The sequence below is a fragment of the Melanotaenia boesemani genome, chromosome 8 (genome assembly GCF_017639745.1).
Source record: "Melanotaenia boesemani isolate fMelBoe1 chromosome 8, fMelBoe1.pri, whole genome shotgun sequence".
Taxonomy (NCBI): domain Eukaryota; kingdom Metazoa; phylum Chordata; class Actinopteri; order Atheriniformes; family Melanotaeniidae; genus Melanotaenia; species Melanotaenia boesemani.
The window spans coordinates 31,179,909-31,194,749 of NC_055689.1; the positions used below are offsets into that span (position 1 = coordinate 31,179,909).

The window sequence follows — 14,841 nt, forward strand, 5'->3', positions numbered from 1 at the left end:
AGCTAATTTCTATCTTCAGTCTCTGAGACACAGAAAATACATTTCATAGGAAAATACAGTAAAATAGAGAAAATGCAATTAAAAATATTTAAAACAATCTTCTATAAAAACATTTTGAGTTACACAATTGTGTGAAAAGTGCTATATAAATAAAGTTTGATTTATTTATTTAAAAAATTAACTACCTAGCCAAGGAAACCAGCTGATCAAACCACTTATTATTTAGGAGCTTCGTCAATGTCACTTAACTTTTAATAAAACTAAACTAAATGCATTTATGCCATGCAAGCATATTTCTATTAATGAATTAAATGTAGCATGTCCCTCCATTTTTTTTTTAGTGTGAAAGTAGTTTTACTAATCAGCTTCTGTGTTTAAAATATTCCTCATTAACACAACTTGCATTAAAAATACCCTGTTTTTATTTGATCATTCTGATGTAAAACATTAGAAAAACAAAGCTTTAGTTTATTTTTAACTGACATGTTTCCTTGGCTAAGTAAACCGCTTAGCTGAACTTTATTATTTCAAGCAAAGCCAACATGGAGGCAGCAATGCAGCAAAATTAAACCTGAAGGCTGAAAATGTTGCTTCTGTGTTTATCACGCTTTAACACGATAACATCTCCAGGAAAGAGCAAGCAAAAACCACCCACACCACATAGGCAGCAGTGGCTCAGGCGGTAGAGCAGGTGGTCCAATGATCGGAAGGTTGGTGGTTCGATTCCTACTCCCGCAGTCATCTGTCGTTGTGTCCTTGGGCAAGACACTTAACCCTCCTTGCCTCCAGTGTTGGCATCGCTGGTGTATGAATGTGTGAATGAATGTTCGGTGATGGTCGGAGAGGCCGTAGGCACAGACTTGCAGCCACGTTTCTGTCAGCTTGCCCCAGGGCAGCTGTGGCTACACACGTAGTTTACCATCACCAGGTATGAGTGAGGAGTGGATGAATAATGGATACGCCATGTAAAGCGCTTCGGGTGCCTTGAAAAGCACTATAAATAAATAAATCTAATCCATTATTATTATTATTACGCATTTAATCTGGTTTCTTTCAATATTTGACTCATTTTAAATGGTTAATAAAATAAATCCATTAATACAACACTGTCATAGGGTCCAGACCAAACTAAGCTCTGAAGTGAGCTGGGTGCTTTCAGTACAATAAGAGAAAGCAGGTGCTTGGCTTCTGTTTGCATTTGTGCTTGTAGAGGTCCCATATAGCTTGTTGACTCAGTCTTTCAGTCACTGTTTGGGTTCATATGTAGGAGATTAGCTTTTGTTTGGCCTCCTATACCAAATGGAAAACAAATATCTGCTTTGTTCACACGGATTTGCTCGGTTAACCCTTTCCCCTTCTATGGCAAACACTGATTCCATCGGCAGTACATATTTTATTTTTAGGTCTTATTTTTTACTTTTCAAAGACTTAATATCTCTTCAGAAGTTGAGTAGAAAACTTTCAGTCAGCTCTCCTTCTGCCTCAGGCTTGCTGATATTTTGATGCCTGATAGAGATTTATGATGGTATCACCATCACATCAGGGAAGTGGGCAGTTTAAGAGCTCAGCATCAGTTTCTGCCGTATTGGGTATCTCATCCTGCTTTTGTTAATGTCATCACAAAAACTGCCAGCTGCACATCGCTCCTATCAGCACTCTGCAGCACATCTTTCTCTTCCCTCTGAAGCTTTGCTGCTCAGCCTTTTCCCTTCCGATCCTCTGACCGCCTCTGTCTCTCTCTCTGTCTGTGATTGATGCCTGACAGAGAAGTCAGACGGAGGCTTTACAGACTTGACTGCTCTGCTTGGCTGCTATTGATTCTTTTTCACTTAAGCCATAATGAAGTATTGGCCAGCCTCGGGGAGTGTCAGCAGTGCTTAGCGATGCAGCAGGTGAGAGGAGCTTACAGGCACGAGACTTAATTACCTCCTTGTGTATTCAACTTCCCTTTGAGCTGCATTGATGGCATTGGTACAGTGGTGGAGGAGGAGAGCGCTGCAGCTAATGACTGAGTAAAAAAGGAAATTATAGGTTTTAATTCATCTTTAGGAAGGAATTAAAACATGAGAAATGCAGCAGGTCTGGACAAGAGAGATCCAAAACAACACTCAATATCCTTATTTTATTAATGGATGACATGATGAGGTGTGAGAGCCACTAACTTCAGCATCTTTTAGGCTTTTTGGCAAAGCAGTTCAGTAGCAGTTTCAGAATTTTTCAGTAGAATAGGCTTTTTTTTTTCTTTTCTTAAATGCCCTTTAAATCATCATCCATCCAGGGTCTGTACACACTTATTCTAGTGCAGAGTTGCAGGGGGCTGAAGCTAATTAATAATAAATATTATTATTAGTGCTAGATATATATATATATTATATATAACTATTATAACTATTATAATATATATATATCTATATTATTTAGTATTTATTATTTATTATTTGTTTTTATTATTATTGTCATAAGGTATATGGAACACCTGCACACAGACATTTCATTAAACTTTATTTCCAGGCTTCTTTTTGTTGCAGGTGGACTGTCTATACATTCACATTATAAACTGTACACAATCTACACTGTAATAACTGGTCGGATTCTCCAGTTACATTTCCCAGGGCTAATGAGTTCACTTGTAGTGTACATGCTGGGCTCCATATGAGAAATAATCCCAGGCTAACTTAGCATGCTCACACACAGATACACATGGACTAGAAACATATGTTTGTGGCAAAATCCTTACTTATTCTGTGCTGTCATATATCTTTAAACCGTCGCCTAATACACATGAAACCACCTGTATCCTCCTCTCAAATTCATATTAGAGGTGTGTGTTTTATACATGTGGATGTGCAGAAGGATACAAACAGTTCGGGGGTAAAATCACAATTAGGATTTTTTAACTTACTACATGCTTGATTGTGTTTTATTTTAGGTAGACAATCCTTTTTACCAATAGTTGACATGCATGATAAGCTGGAGCATTTTCTAGTATTTTGGTTTTACTCACCAGCAGAACTTCATGACATCAAGGACAAGATATTAATCTACATTCTACGTCCACTTTATAAGGTTCACCTGTTCTGGTTTTTACTGTTAGAGCTTTACATGGGCAGGCACCTCCCTACATCTCTGACCTCATCCATCACCACTTACCAGCCCATGCTCGGCTGTCCTCAGGTCAGAGGTTACTAGTGGTCCTGTGCATACACTTCAAGACCAGAAGGGATTGATCCTTTCAGAAAGTGGCACACACACTCTGGAAAGAGCTTCCAGTCTATATGCAATGCTTAAACTCTGTGGATCCTTTAAAAAGCAGCTGGAGACTTTTTTTATTCAAGCAGGCTTCTAGTTAAATGAAGGTTCTCCTGACTGTGTGCATTCATGTATTCTTTTATGAAGCTTTATGCATGTTTTGTCTTATTTTATTGTAAAGCACTTTGTAGTTTTTATCTGTGAAAGGTACTATATAAATAAATGTTCCTTTCCTTCCTGTTTAATTGCTTAACATGAAAATCTAATCAGCCAATCACATGGCATCAACTCAATACATGAAGTCATGTAGACATGGTGAAGACGACTTGCTGAAGCATCAGAATGAGGAAGAAAGAGGATTTAACTGACTTTGAATGTGGCGTGGTTGTTGGTATGAGTATTTCAGAAACTGGTGATCTACTGGGGTTTCCCATTTCTAGGGTTTACAGAGAGTGGTCTGAAAAAGAGAAAATATCTAAAGAAATGGAGGCTAAAAAAATCAATCATACAAACTCATCAAAACTGGACAGTCTCCATTTCAGCTCCACATTCATGATTCTAGAAAACACCTATTATTACTATTTGAGCAAACCTTCAGTGATGAACCTAGGGTCATAGGGTGTTTCAGATCAGTGGTTCCCAACCTCTGGCCTGGGACCCCGAAGGGGGTCCTCCTAATAGTACACGGGGTCCCTGAAGCTTTGAACATTTACAGCTTTTGTGATTAATGTCCACAAATTGTCCCTATTTTAAGGGAAAAAATTAAGGCTGTATGTTGCCTATTTAACTTTGGCTTGATCAAAGCGCAGCACTCAGCCATAGTGCATCATTTATGGTGAGAATCTCACTTTTTGAAAGCATAAAACCAAGTATGGTTTCTGCATGGGGTGGGGTCCATGGACCCCCTGTCCATGGCTTTTTAGTATTTGCCTGAAGGGTCCCTGAGGTAAATAGGTAGGGAACCACTGTTTCAGATCATCAAACACCCTCACCCGGGCGACCCAGTCTGGGGTGATCAGCCTCTGACTTGTGTCAAAGTTGCCCCCTACTCCACGGCTCTCCCCTTCTGATCCACAGCCATCTTATAGCTTTTTCAGCAGCCTTTATGATGTTCTTCTTGGCTTTTTTGCGTAACTGACTCTGAACTCCTGGGAGTTTGAGGGTCCAGCCAGCAAAACCCCACACCTAACTTCTACTGGTTCGCTGTGGGCTTTCCAGACATTACTCTTGCATTTGATCACCCGCTCAGCATATTTTGGCCTCTTGCACTCGTTGACCTCTTGAATTTGGTCTTCCAAGGGCACAGTAACCTCTACTATATCAGCTGGCTTTGATGACTTGATCTTAGAATTTGATGGACTATTGTTGCTGACCATGTCCATCCCTTTATGACCACCGTGTAGCATCCTCTGATTCTACTTTGTTATTGTTTGACATTCGTCTGTAGTCTAAAAAAGCCCAATGATCCTGCCAAGACTTTTATCAGTTTCAACTAAATAAATGCTGTGCAAGCATATTTAAAATGGCTGAAGTTAAATTTACAATGTGAAACACAAAGTCAAACTGTCATAGTCTGAAAGCCTCCAAGCATCAGTTAATTTCCTATTGCTTGTATGAAATGAGCTCATATTCTAATGTCTTGTTTCCGTGTCATGGTGTATCGTCTTTTATTTTATTTGAAGGATTTTTGTGGGATATGATTGTTAAAGGGATAATATTTATAGCCCTTTCTGGACAGAGGCAGCAGGACTCCATTCCACCTTAAATCCAGGGAAATGTTGACTCTCTGCTGATCTGCCTGAGGGAGATTTAGCTCTGAGCAAGCTGCCCATAAATGGCCTTACTACTCACTGGGAATAGAGGAGGCAGAGAGAGATGATCAAAATAGGGAAGGGTGGGCAAGCCTGCAACAGGAAAGAGAATTGGGTTTAGAAACTGGAAAAAATGGGAGGAAGGAATGAACAAGGAGGGGAAATCAGATGGAGAGAGTTTAAATAAATGAAAACTAAAAGGAAGTAATGGCAAAGGAAATGAACAAGGACAAGAGCAAGCAAGGAAGGGGAAAGTGATCCGTAAGCCAACCTAAACATGGGAAATGACAAGGAACCTCTTTTAAGAGTAACTGAGATCCTGTAATTCACCAGAGAAGACTGTCCTTAAGTTAACTAGGGGGAGTTTCTCTTGTTCTACAAACTCAAGTCATAAAAATCCAGCTTAAGAAAAGAAGAAAAATTACTCTTACAAATGATCAAATAATGTTGTAAATAAGGTGGGCCTAGTGTTTACAGAGCATGTAATGTCTGACAAATGGATTTTTTCTTCATCTTCAGTAAGTCTTTAATCCCAAAGACAAAGCCAAAGACTTTAACAGGAAGTGGGGAAGGTTGGACTTGTTAGAGTTCATATAAGAGATGATGACTTCATTTGAGTTAAGAGCCACCGCTAGCAGCACTTAAACTTTACAGTAAACCACTGCGGTGGGCAAACAGGACAACTGTTTTTCCTCTTGGTTAGGTTTAGGACTAAAATTACTTCGTTTATTTTAGGAAAAGTCAAATATTGCATAGTTTATACATTTAGCTTCTGCTTGAGAAGCTGTGCATTAGATGTTAAAGGACTATAGTTACCTTTTATTAAAGAATAATGCCAAAAGATCCTGATTAGGCATTAAAATTATTTAAAAAATTAAAAAAACAAAAGTCTTTGGATATCCTGTTGTACATATGAGGTCCATATTTTACCATCTACTGAAGTCCACTGTGGCTGTCTGACCTGGTTGTAATAATTTCTGATATGTCACAATCTATCAATCAAAATACCATTTGGGTACAATTTCTTCCTTTACTGTGGTCTTCCCTCTTCCTTGTTCTTGTTCTTCCCCAATGGGTCCATTTTATTCTGGGTCTTGTAAAAGTTTTAATGTAACTTGGATCCGGTTTAACTGGGTTGAAAGAACCTGCCAGGAGGTGGAGGAATGTCCTAGAAAGAACTGTTTTTAGGCTTTGAATGGACTACATTTGTGTATGTATGTATGTATGTATGTATGTATGTATGTATGTATGTGTGTATGTGTGTATGTGTATGTGTATGTGTATGTGTATGTGTATGTGTATGTGTATGTGTGTGTGTGTGTGTGTGTGTGTGTGTATGTATGTATGTATGTATGTATGTATGTAGAGAATGAATCCTTTTGCTTCTGTGTGTGATCCCATATTTGTGCACATGACAGGCATTGTGTGTGTGCATGAATGTGTTTGTGTGTCGGTGCAGAAGGGCCCTGTCACCCCGAGCGAAGTGCGAGGTGAAGTGACAGATTTGGATCAGCAGGGGAGACTGGCCATGGTTAAATAATGTAGCAGCTCGACTTCATTTACCTGAATTATGGGAACGGGGCAGCCGTGTTTCTTGGGAGCATTTTTCTTGTGACACAGTCTGTCTGACGACTTCAGACCAGACTACCAGCAGAGACGGCAGCCCTTCAGATAGTCTGGAGGTCAGTGACGACGAGCTGACAGGGGACCCTCTCACAAGGCGCTGATTTCTGGCTTATCCTGCAGGTAAATGGTCTCATTTGTAATGTCAGCTTATTTGTAGCTTGTTAATTTGAATGTAGCTGTCATTTCATAATTAAGAAATAGGTGAGGAGGGTTGTTTCTGCAAATGAAATGGGTACAAGTTCAGCTTAAAGGATGTGTGGTTTTGGTTGTTGATTAATAGAAATCTATGGGAATTGTAATATTTGAACACTTTACAATTATTATAGATGTATTGCATCTAAGTTGCAACTTGCACTGATTGGTTTAATAAGGTTTGCAGGTTTAGAAACCACTTTGGTTGCCACACAGGTTTTTAAGCTTGTTGTACAGCAGGTGTGACAGTAGGAGAGTACATAATTAGAGGGTATCACTTCAGTTCAGTCTGTTATTTAGACGGCGCATGGCAAGATAAGAAAAACGCCCATACACATGGAAGTCCAGCACCCCGTGCCTCGCACACTTTCAGCTACTCCTTCCTCCTTTCACACATTCACAAACTGGCAGTCACTGATAAGAACACTTAAAGGTCATGTGAGTGTGTGCGGTCTGGACTGACTTATTTCAGCTGACACCTGATGTCAAAAGTAAGGACTTCCTCAGCTGCAGTCCTGTCTTTTAAGGTCATGTTTAAAATCACATCGGTTTACTTTTTTAGATTATGAAAATATGACACTAAGTTCGTTTTGCTTATATTAATATAATATAAAGGAGTGGCTTGGTATTTACGGATGGAAATTGTAGTTGTGGTTGAAAGCTAAAAATAGCTGAAAAAAAGGTGAATTTATTTATCACAGCTCAAAAAACTGGTATAAAAAAGTGTTTTCATGGGAGTCCTGCATGTTATCCTGTGTGTGTGATCTGGATGGGCGTGGAGACTTGCAGTAACATATTGAGGTCAGACAGAAAAGCAGGGAGAAGGGAATACACAAGAGATCAAATACAGGATGAAAGAGACGGCAGCAGAAAGGTAGAGGCACAGAAGACAGACGGAGGAAGCGCACAGTAGGTCAGACTGTCAGAGAGCAGGAGTGGGAGTGTGCGACGTAGACGGGGAGAGTGGTGAGAGGTCCCCGGTGTGGAGATGAACCCGTTTCGTGGGGAAGGATATGTCTGCAGGTTTTGTTCCAGAGTGTGTTAGTGTTTCGAGCAGCATGAAAGATTCATGGAGATGAAAAGTCTGGCTTTTAGGCAGGGAGGAGGGCACTCTGATGGAGACGTTGGTGGGGCAGGAATGGACTGGAAGGAGCTGAGGTGGTCCACATCCTGTAGACTGACAGATATACAGCACGTTCATGAAGGTATGGAGCCTTGATATGAGAATCATCTGTTTCTAATCTGTTTTTATGGCTTGTTCTTCGATGAATCCTGTTTTTTGTTTCAGATGTACATTTGTGGAACTAATTGTATTCAGTCTCCTGTGGATAAGCCACATGGCTGTTCACATTTTAACCAAACTGTTCTAGTAGCTCTTTAAGGGACCAGGGAGCTCCCACGTGAACACTGTATCTTTGTAGACTTGTCTGGTAACACTCAAGTAGGGTTTGATAAACAAGTGAAAAATGTAATATTTCCTCTGTCGCATACAAGTTTGATAAACCTTCAGCTTATGATACAGCATACTTTTATGTACCTTTGGGGCTGTCATCATGGACTCGAAAGCCTTACACAGAAATACAATTACAGCTACTAAAGAAAATGGATGCTCAAAAGCATCAGCTTCACTCCATCTATTTGTCTGTGGTATACTTTTAGAGGCTAAAAGAGGCTTGTTAAGATCTGCAATTTGGGTGATATTCACTGATGTTTATGAGTGTTTGTAATGGATTTGCATCTGTATGCTCATACACTGTACAGTAACATCACAGATGTTTCCTCTTATCCTGGATAAGCTCTCTGAACCATGCCTCAACACAGTTCAGCCAAATGGGTAAAAGGACATGAACTAAATTAATAATTTTTTTTCTTTCAATTATGGTTAATTTTGTTGCAACAACAATGAAACTGACGCCCAAAAAATATTTTGAGTGAGTAAACACGTATAGTTGTTTTAAATGAAGAAAATTAGGAAAACATGCACAGCTGTTCCTAGAGGTAGACGACAGACGAAGGACATTTTACGGAATGTCATGGCAGTGCTACATTATCCACATAGCAGAGGTTCCTCTGCCAGTCTGTCATCACATTCCAGACATCCCAGAGGACCACCTGCTAAGGGATAACAACTGACTTTCCCCATTTATGGTTTTACCCATCCATCTTTCAGTAAAGCAGTTCATGTTGCTGTTGGGATCAACACTAGTTCAACATAACAAGTGGGGAGAGCAGACAGTTAATGATGCTGTTATCCGTCCATGGACAATCTAAGCTCATCTTTACTGCAGGGCTTTTTCAGAGGAGAATAGGTTTGCAGCACCTGCATGGCTGTAATTCTTAGATATCTGCATACTTTTGTCCGTGAGTCCTTAATCCCGTCTCCTTTCCTGTCTCCTTCCTAACCAATCTTTGCTACATCTATTGGTTTCTGTGCTTAGGTGCTAATCTTATCTGGCGTGACCGTGCTAACAACCTTTAGAGGATGCATGGGTCCCTGTTGAAGGAAATGTCTTCTTCCCATGATAGCCCCTCGACCCCAAGCCTCCTCGACCACAGCCGGCAAGGTGTCTTATCTGGCCAGAATAAGTAATAGCCACCACATACAGTAGCTTTATAACGGATAAACTAGGCTAACAGTGTCAATTAAAGAATCCTCTAAAGGGTGTGCAGCACACCTAACTTTTCTTCCTGGTAAGATAGTGGCTAGACTTTAAACATTTTGTGGTGTACAGAAGAACATAGAAAAATATAATTCTTACTTGTGGAGGCCTAACATTAGCATAGCCATGTCTTCAGTTAAACTGGAGAGCTTCCACTTTGGTAATGATTTGATTTAGAAATGCTGCGTTGGCAGATATCATTTCACATCAAGGCTAATAACCTGGAAAAATTAGCTTAGCTTGACTATTGATGCTGCTTCTGAGCAACCGAGCTAGGCTATTCATGCTAGTTTGGTTGTAGCAACATTAATGTTGAGTTTTACTGCTGAGCTACTTGGATTTGTTATTTCATTTCAAATTCAAGTCCTTTTGACTGTAAGTAGAATTTAAGGTTCAGGTTTAAGCTACTTTGAATAATCTGGATTTTCTTGCCATCAGTTTGGAACAGCTAATTGTTCTTAATTCTGCTATTTTCATTTATATCATGTTATATATATCTTACTATTTTCCTCTAAAAAAAGCTCATATAGTTTGGTTTTGTTTTGTTTTCAGGTTAGGCTTGTCAGACTGTTTTAAGTCTTATGTGAGCTAACTTAGCTATAGCTAATTTATATGTTTAGCATCATTCACCCCCACAGACTCCTCCATCTCTATAAAAAGACACAGTCGCAATAAACACCGCTCAGATCAACAAATGTAAGGGCTAGGTGTTATTTAATATATATAATATATTTTCATACATCCTTTTGGTTTTTATTATGTTTTGCCCTTACATGTGTTCATATTAAGAGGAACCAATAAACAAATCTAAACAAAACATTCAAAAAATGAAGGTGTGATAAGCGCAACAAGGCTATGATAGACGTGCTGGTGTGAGCTTGCCTGGGCTTGTAAATAGATCTGCTTTACTCTGGCTGCATAGGGACAGATTTAGTGCTAATGGCACTCATAAGGCTACCTCCACCCCTGGCCACAACCACTCATCATTATGCAGCAGGTGTGTCTGTGTGCTGGGTTTTGCTGTATTACACTGCTGCAGCTGATGGAGAAAAAAGGTCATGTTGAGGGAACCAAGAATGTATTTCACGGTAAATCAACTAAACTCAGCCTACTGACCTTTTCATTTGCAGCACACAGTTATGCCTCCAAATCTGAGTGAAATGCATCTAAAACTGTTTTTTGTTTGCATGTTAAGTTTATAAACAAGTAAAGAAATTGAGACTATTTCCCAGAGCTGTTTTAATTTAAAATGCACTTAAAAACATTATTTAATTAACTAAAGTGCAGTCTCATCTATTAGAGCTGTGAAAGTGCATGCTGTGCCGATATGCAAACGAGTTTTTCTTTTGTCGTTTATTATCACGTCAAACTGAGTGACGTTGTCATCACCCAACTAGCCAGTTAACACTGTGCCTTTTAGTTGGTTTATGCATGGCCTAACTTCATCTTACTTTTGTATTACTTTTAATTATTTCATTGTTAATGTTGTTCAGCTGAAAGAGCTGCTTTCTGTTATATAATTACAGGTCATTTCTCTAGAGTCATTCTGGCTTTTGGGTGCAGTGGAGCTCCTACTGAATGACCCTCCTAATTGTGGAACTGTTAAACATGAGTATAATTAGAGATGATGAGGAGGAGCAGAGGGGTGACCGGGCTGTTAAGCTGTAAGGGCAGATGAGGACAGTGTGTAGCGCATGAGAGTGTTTTCGTTTTATTCTTGCTGACATTAATTTCATTTTAGCTTTTACTTAATCTTACATGTTATCAAGTCTTGTTCAAACACATCACTGTTCAATATTTCATTATCAAGTCACTCACTTAATAACCACTCAGAGTGAAACACTCCGACGTCCAGACCTTTCTGCTTGTTCTGGTCTGAGTTTCTAAAATACTGTTAATGATTGTTATACTTGAACATGTCGTGTTTGGATCCTAGTTTGTAAATCTGAGTTGGTGCAAAGCGCTAAATGAAAGGTAGATTTTTAAAGTACTTTTTAAGGCACTCAAAGTACTTTACACTGTATTCAGTATTCATTCACTCCCCATTCATACGTGGTGATGCTATGCTACATGCTGATGACCCACTGAAAAAGCAGATATAGTGGCAAACATTTGCACACACAGTGTATTTAATTTTTCCTTATGTTAAACAGGATTTCTATCATCTAATTTTTCACTTGAGAAGTTGCAATAAAAGTGAGACCATAAGTTTGTTTTGTTGTCTGGGTGATAGTTGTTTTTTTTATTTGATAAACTGTGTTATAGTGCATTATTATGTAGGTAGGTAGAAGAGATGGAAGGTAAACATTGTAATTATAAAAATGAAAGCTAAGAGAGAATTTAGTCATCAGGTAACCCAAGATGCGTGTCTTTGGACATGCATCTTGGGTTAATTGGTCACCTTAAGAGATATGTTGGGTATGATTGATGAGTGTCACACATGACATGTTGGGAATATAAATTGGATCATGTTATCTCCCTTATTTATAACGCCTAGTAATAAGGCAAAAAGGGCTTATTTAAGTTATTAAATTGGAATACAGTTATTTATACCAAAATGAGATTTTTTGTTATTAAAAGTAAACAATAAAGGAAATAATATAATTCAGGGTTGCTTTGGTTTCTGCTTCTTATTTTGTCATTTGCAGACAATCATTGCAGTCATTGTCAGAAAATTAAGATGGCAAATTAGCCAATCTATAATAAAGCAGGCTTTCCAGGCCTAAACATGTAGCTTATCACGTCTGAACCGAAGTTCAAACAAAGCTAATAAGCAGAAATGAAGTTTGAATGGTACCAGTCTGGATGAGAACTAACGCTGTGTGTTTGCAAGCTGCAGTATGGGAGGAACCTCGGGGGGGCAGGGACCTGTTTTAACGAATGTTAAGGTCAGAGGGTTGTCGGGTAAAAATGACGGAAAGTTTAAAAGGCTCGACACAATGTCCTTGGGTTAGGGGCCTAATATGTTATCTACGATACTACTGCAAAATAAATTAAGTACTAACCTCTTCTATTGTCACCATAAATATCTTTACACCGTACAAGTGTAGCAGCTCTGCCCAGTGAGTTCTCTAATGCGCCCCCTAGTGGTATTCTCCTGTAACAACCATAAAACACAAGAAAACGTGAACATTTGTGCTCATAACAGAGCAGGTTGCCTACCAGTTTTCCCTTATCTTCTTCCTTGTTGCTCCTTTTTCTTCATCTTCTTTTCATTTATTTATTTAAAGCAGGCATGACGTAACTCACTAACACTCAATACTTTGCATAACATATTAATCCCCAGCGTCTATTGTGTTGGAATTATTGATTATGAAAATGCGTTTTTGCATCGTGCTGCTGCTGCTGTCAAACAGATGGATATAAATGAAGTGAAGAAGGTTCCCTTTCACTTTAACAGCCATGATACTCAAACTGTAGCTGTCTGAGATGTCTTCCAAGCCAGACAACAACATCTGTTCCCATGTTAAAGGACTGCAGGGATTTGTTGGAGAGTAATGGATAGATGTAATTCAATACAGAGATTACAGCAGGATCCTGCAGACATTTTTCTTCAGATTTACTTGCTCCTGGTTTACTTTTCTCAGATCAGTTCCCTTCCTTTAAGTTCTGTCTGCAACAAACACCTACAGGAGCTGCTGACAGAGCCAAACACCAGCTTGTTTTATGTTGAGGGAGGTCAAACCCTTTGAGGCCTAGTTTCAGATCTGCTGAGAGGGCTGAGCCCGCCACCGCCAACAGTCAGCTTCTCTGATAATAATACTCTTTGCTACCTCTGGGACAACAAATCTTGGATTGGAAATGATATGATTGCAGCAGATGGATGTTGAGGCAAACTTGTATACAGTTCAGTGTAATTTAATTCACAATATTATTGTCCTGGAAGAGAAATAGTTTTTTATCATGAACAAAGCTGCAACATGAAAGCTTACTTAGTTAAAGGGCTGGTGAATAAGCCATGGTGACAGATCCTGCGCAGGCAAGTTTCTCAATAAAAACGAAACTAGTAACTTGATACAGCTCATTCTTTGCTGCAAAATGCCATCTTGACTTGACTGATCTTGCTGGCTTTAAAAGCCTAAAAGAGACATTTGATATAAGGTTACAGTGTGCAGTGGTTACCGTCTATCTCATAAACAAAGGTAGATATAAGAAGTGCACGCTAGTTTCTGTGTATGTACGGTGCACATTACAAAATGAAAACATATGACATTTCAAAGAAGCAGCAGTGGATAAAGGAAGGTTTATGGTTCAGGTTTTCATGATGTCCAGAACCAGCTAAAACTGCATTCAGCTATTTGTAAAATTCTGACGTGTTTGCTCTGACACCAGTTATGATCTTTCACCCTAGAAGCCGATCTTGTCACGGCACCCTCATTCCACATTTTCTTACTCAACTTTCCCACAACTGTTCTGCACCCCTGCACCAGCTCACACATGTTTGTCCATGTCATACATACCACAGTAAACAGCGCTCCGCTCGCTGTGTGGCTCTGGGTCTTTGGGCAGCAGATGGAGTATTCAGATAGCGGGTGAAGTAGGTTTTTTAGTTTCCGCAGCAGTGATGGATTGTCGTTGAGGTGAAGCTTGACTGGCATCCTTGTCTCAGCTGTTTAGGCCTCCTGTCCTGCTGTGTGGGATAAAGGTGTATGTGTTTTTGTGTGTTTAAGGTATCTCAGGCATTTAACCACTTGAGGTACATATCTGTTTGTCTTGTGCAGATTTGCATTGTGAAACATTTTTTATGGATTTTGTAGTAGTTGGAAAAACATGCTCAGATTGAACCTGGAGCTATAAAAGTGCCTTTTTAACAGCTTACTTTAATTTTTACTAAGCTGTACAGCAGACATTTTCTTTTACTTTACTTTTATTCTTCTATTTATTTGATTTCTTTGTAGCTATTCTATAAAAATATTTATAAAATAATATTCGGACATCTTTATATATTCTGTTAAAACACAGCCGTATCTTCATCTTTGTGTATATATGACATTTTGTAATAAATTTGTTTGTTCTATGGTGACTGGCAGTGTATTGAATGATTCACTGATGTTCACTGAAGTGGTGCATTTGCAAATATATCACCCTCACCCAGGTAAATACTAAAAACAGCCTTTAAACAGGGCTTTACTATAGTGGACACTGTTCATGAAAGGGTTAAATCCAGTCCTTGAGGGTTTCTGTCCTGCAGGTTTTATATGTTTTCCTGCTCCATCACACTTGATTCAGATTAAACTGATGTCAAGTTCTGAACAATTAATTTGAGTCAGGTGTGTGACCATGTGTCTGACTAGAAGAGCAAA

General features: G+C 39.1%; 1 protein-coding gene across 5 annotated transcripts in view; it reads left to right on the forward strand.

Moving 5' to 3' along the window:
• Nucleotides 1-14,841, forward strand: part of LOC121643997 (disco-interacting protein 2 homolog C) — a 237,961-nt gene that overhangs the window by 69,636 nt on the left and 153,484 nt on the right. For 4 of the 5 annotated variants that reach the window (XM_041991674.1, XM_041991676.1, XM_041991675.1 and 1 more), the window contains exon 1: nucleotides 7,748-8,083. The exons of the other annotated variant lie outside the window; for it this stretch is intronic. In XM_041991674.1, the coding sequence (XP_041847608.1) occupies nucleotides 7,948-8,083 (136 nt within the window). In that variant the 5' untranslated portion in view covers nucleotides 7,748-7,947. Of the gene's footprint in view, nucleotides 1-7,747; nucleotides 8,084-14,841 lie in introns of those variants that run through there. 5 annotated transcript variants of the gene reach the window in all.